Source organism: Schistocerca americana, chromosome 1 (assembly GCF_021461395.2).
Source record: "Schistocerca americana isolate TAMUIC-IGC-003095 chromosome 1, iqSchAmer2.1, whole genome shotgun sequence".
Classification (NCBI taxonomy): domain Eukaryota; kingdom Metazoa; phylum Arthropoda; class Insecta; order Orthoptera; family Acrididae; genus Schistocerca; species Schistocerca americana.
The window spans coordinates 1,054,826,934-1,054,832,258 of record NC_060119.1 but is presented as its reverse complement, the minus strand read 5'-3'; the positions used below and the strand labels follow the sequence as shown (position 1 = coordinate 1,054,832,258).

The 5,325-nt window shown below is 35.5% G+C and overlaps 1 protein-coding gene across 1 annotated transcript; it reads right to left on the bottom strand.

Annotated features, from left to right (window-relative positions):
- Window positions 1-1,586: 1,586 nt before the first annotated feature.
- LOC124617168 lies at window positions 1,587-4,576 on the bottom strand. The gene has a single exon (XM_047145243.1). The coding sequence runs from the start codon at window positions 4,546-4,548 to the stop codon at window positions 3,721-3,723; it is 828 nt and encodes a 275-aa protein (XP_047001199.1). The 5' UTR covers window positions 4,549-4,576; the 3' UTR covers window positions 1,587-3,720.
- Between the last annotated feature and the right edge of the window lie 749 nt (window positions 4,577-5,325).

Genomic DNA, 5,325 nt, shown 5'->3' with positions numbered 1-5,325 from the left:
TCCCCCATGTTATTCAATGTGCATATTGAGTGAGAAGTGAAAGAAACTTACTAGAAATTTAGCAAGTGAACAAAATTCACATGACAAGAAATAAAAAATGTAAGGTGTGCCAATGACGACACAATTCAAACAGTCTTGAAAGATCAGTTGAATGGAATGGATACTGTCTTGAACAGGTTCCTTCCTTTCCCATGCCCTTTATCCAGACAACACGGGGTTGGGACTGATACGGTTCTTCTTCAATTTCGCAGATAACCATCTATACACTTATATAGGCTATTACTACAATGGGGTTGCCACTACCAAAGTGATTTTAAAGCTACTGCCAGATTCCCCCCCCCCCCCCCCCCCCCCCCCCCTGGGGAGGAATCCATGTAACCCTTTAGACCGTGTCTAATATAATCATATGATCGAATGTGACATCATTTTTCAAAATAATTGCACATCATGTATCTGAGGCTGGATGTCGGAACCAGCCTGCTATTTATCTAGGGGGATCTGGAAGATGGCCTAAAAACCACATCCAGGATGGACGGAACACCAGCCTCCTTGTTAATCCATGTGCCTATCTGTGTCTGGGAATCTGGTGAAATAACACATTTGGCTACCTGGGACATCATAAGAGGTTATAATATGGATACTAACAAAAGTAAAAGAAGAATGATGGATTAAAGCCAAATTAAATCATTTAATGCTGTGGGATTTGGATTAAGAAAGGGGCACTAAAGGTGGTAGATGAGTTCTATTATTTGAGCAGCAAAAAAACTTTTCCAAAATAAAATTCAAAAAGGAGAGAGAGAGAGAAATGTGTTAACACTGAATAAAAATTGTCATGAAGCCTTTTCTGTAAATATTTGGTGTGTAGTCTCTTGTGGAAGTGGAACATGGATGATAAAACAATACAGACAAGATGAGTATAGAAACTTCCAAAATGTGGTGTTACAGAAGAAGCCTAAAGATAAGATGGGTAAATAAGGTAAGGGGAAAGAAGTGGTATTTTGACAGTATACATTAAGAGGTATTGAGGAATAATTAATTTGGTAATAGACTGAAGAGAGAGAGAGAGAGAGAGAGAGAGAGAGAGTGTGTGTGTGTGTGTGTGTGTGTGTGTGTGTGTGTGTGTGTGTGTGTGTGTGTGTGTGTATGGGGTATGGGGGGGAGAAGAGGTAAAAATTGTAGAAGGGGCCAGAGGCTCAAATCAGGATCAAATGGATGTAGCGGCAGTAATTACGCAAAGACAGAGATAAATGTGCAGGACTGACTAGCTTGGAGAGATATATGAAACAGGTCTCGAGACTGAGCACCTTAAAAACAACAGACATTGAATTCACTGTAGGTGACACACACAGAGACTTCATAAGCTTTTGCAGGGTGAGATGAATATATCATCTGGTCTGTGTGCGTATAAATACTGTTCACTGGTGACAACAGTATTGTCACATTAGTTTGCCATCTTCAAAATATTTTATCAAAACAAAATGGGCTCCATATCTTTGGAAGCCTGTGGAATTTTTCAAATTTGAATGTTTACAAAATACAGTGCTCACAAATTGGGAAAATCGTGTAAAAAGAAAGGAACTCATGTATCCATAAATATATTCTTATTTATTTGCAATATGCCAAAATTAAAGCCATGTAGTAGTGTAAAAGACAGGAAATTAACAACCATTAATATGATATATGTAATAGGATGTAGCAGGAATTTCTAAGTGTTTTAAAAAAGTAAACTTTTCTACTAGCATTTTTATCTTTTCATATCATTAATTTATGTCAATACAGCTGAAATTAATTGTAGAATTACAGTAAATAATGCAAAATTTATAGATATTTCACGATAAAATGCCCAATCAGTTACAAATACAGATCTACGGACTTAACTCCTGTATGCAGAGCAGAGATCTATAAATACTGCCTTGGGTTCAGTCAGTTGTGTATATCTATTCAGAATGGTCACCAGATTAATCCAAGCAAAGTACTGCTGATCTTATGCATTAATACGATACTAACAGTTGAATCTCCAATACAACATTGCGAAGTTTAATAAATGTAAATTCACCTTAAACAATATATTTATAAACCTCAAGAGTTAAGCAAACATATATTTCTAATCAAAATAAAAGCAAAAAATAATAATAATAATAATAATAATAATAATAAAATAAACATTATAACATTCACAACAAAAGGGGAGTAATTACTTGTAAGCACTGAAATAGGAACAACTAGAGCAGGTCCAAAATACACGGGACATTCAAATCAGTATTCAATCTATCTTTCAGAAGTCTCTTGATTATGGATATGGAAAACACAGCTAAAGGAGAAGAGGAAATTAGAATCTAATATCAAGGTCATTAGACACTGATCGTAAGCACAGAGGGACAGGGTCAGATAGGCTATTACATTTGTGGTAATTGTTTGGGAACATACTTATGCTATTTCTACTCCCTTCTTTGTTACAATGATCATTACAGTTGAATATGTGCAATTCACAAGTGCAATGCCTTTACCATACATATGTCTATGGACCTCAAAGGGGAGGGAGAGAGAGAGAGAGAAAGAGAGAGAGAGAGAGAGAGAGAGAGAGAGAGAGAGAGAGAGAGAGAGGGGGGGGGGCAGTAATTAAGTACTGTAGGTAAAATTTATTGGAGGAAGGAACGAGAACACAGGACATGGTACCCTTGCATACAATACATTATTACAATTTCTGAATAGAAGAATGATCCTATTGTTCTTCAGTACAGTTTTAGGAAGCCATAAGTGCTACATATGAATCCTTTCAAAGTTTCCTAGAAGCGACTGAAAACAAAAAGGAAAACAGCAGTCTTCTTCACTTACATGATGGTACACACCCACATAGCTGTATTCAAAATGTTTCTTATTTAACAAATATTTAAAGAATTATTTCTGTTTGAGGTTTTTAGTTTGTGGCATAACAATAATGCACATATTAAACTTCAGGCAATAAATACATAGGTCACCATTTGTACACAAAATAGCTTACACCAATTTAATAATAATAATATCTAATTATTTATAAAAGATATAATGTAGCTTTACAAACTCTGATATTTTGTATTTATTTAACTTACTGGTTTATCACAGTGAACAGTTTACCTTTAAAAAATATATATCTAAAACTTCATTTCAATATTCCAGTCTATCAATATACACATAATTTCAAAACACAAGAAATAGAATTACATAGAACATTAAAAATCTCTTATGTATATAATTAGTCAATCTTTATCGATAAAGATTTGTTTTTTTGTTGGTGCTAAGTGAAAGCAATCCATGGATGCCAGTTGTTAATACCTAACTGGAGGAGATGAAGCATTTGTTAAGGGACATTCGTTTGCACCATGTCAGCAACAACCAGAAAAATGGTATATATTTCCACTTGATATTTTGTAAGTGCACATGAAGCTTCAGTTACATCAATTCAAATTCAGCACACAATATGATTTTTTTTTCCATTACTTAGAAAATTACTTTTTCATTCTTATGGAAGATTGGAAGTCAGTACCACCAAAATACATTTATGTTGAGACACTCTTAGCCATCTCTTTCTTTCCTTTCTTAGCAAAATACATTAGATCTATAGGAAAAGGAAACAATAGCGTTTGACATTCTCTCAACTGACCTATATTACATTATTCAGTACAATACATAACTTTTTATTTACACGCTTATCTTTACTTTGACAGTAATGAAACATTGTCACTACTCAGTTTCTTTTGAAATAAAGCAGCTGCAACATGAGGGAATTTTAAAATTATCGGGTGCTGGTTCGCCATTTGGATGCAGGGCCAGTAGCTTCCTGTAAATGTATTTCTGCTTGCAGTATGTTCTGTACCCAGACGGGACTTCTAGCTTTGGATTACATGGTGATTCACCAGTTTTCTTACATTTTTCTACTCTTATCCCTTGCCTGTACTTATCATCCGTATTAATAATGAACAGCATCTCATTATCAGCTGTTTTGCCAAATTTAGGATAAAGTATTGTTTCCTCGGCATCACATGTGAGCTCTTCATCAGTACTTGAATCAAATCTTGTTGCAACATGTACAATATCATCTGTAAAATAGCTTTGGAAACGTGATGTTTTGTTCTCCAGTAGCCTTTCAATATAACGATGAGGATAATCCCAAACATTTGAGACACACAAGTCTGTACCACCTACAGAACAATTCTTCACATCCTGCTTTGGAATGAAAGCAGTGGGCTTAATGGGGAAGACAAAGTCAGTAACAGTTCTACCTACACCATCAGAACTGCTAGATCGAGTCTTAATCCTGTGAATTTCTTTATTAGGTGCTGAAATTCCATCACTGTCAATAGAGCCTTGTTTCACTTCTGAAGCTAAGTTTTCTTGTAGGGAGTCAACAGTGTGCCTCACAGGCAGTTGACTATTAGAAACTAGAAACAATGCACTGGCACTTGCTTGCAGCGATGAAGTTTCTTTGGTTGGCAGATAAACACCTGCAGTAACATCAACTAGCAGCAACACTAGCAGTTGCCTCTTCATCTTAAAAGTTAAGCAGGTCATTACAGCAGTATGTTATCCAGTTGGTTACCTGAAAAACATCAATGATATGATCGGCTAATTTTCATATAGTTGATTAGATAAAAACAAAGCAGAATAACTAGTAGCACCAATATGACCAAACTCTTAATAACTGGATATGCATTGTTAAGGCCACTGAACAGTTCTGAGTACTCTTATTAAGAAAAACCTGAAAATAATAAGGAAATACTTTTTGTCCCTTCCTTAAAAAGTACATGGTTACAAGTGGAGGAGTATGAATTTCATACTGCACTGCTTTGATGTATTAATAGCAACTGTTATCCCACTTCTCCCCAATAAGGAGTATAATCTTACTGATAAGTGTATGGATGTGTTAAATGAGTTTACAGGACTTACTAATTACATTCTGCTGCAGAAATATGGTCTAAACAGCATTACATCATGAATGTCCTTCAATTCATACGGCGTATTTACCAATTTCTTATTTAAAGATGCAATCAAGTGCCCATTTCCTTGCAGCACTTGAGTCTGAAAGGCAGCAAAGAAGTCAGCTGAATCAGTCACAGACATCGACATGATCTCTGGCAGTATATGAAAGTTCCATAACTCCGTGATATCTCCATAGAAAATTCGGTCAACTAAAGTACCTAAATGCCTACTGTAATATCTCATCATGATGATGGTGATGATGAAGTTGTTAAACCATCAAGACTGTCGAAACTGACGAGACAAGAACTCTATGAAGCATGTATTCAAGAATATTGCTGTGAAAATCTACATTCTCAAATTGTCGTAGGT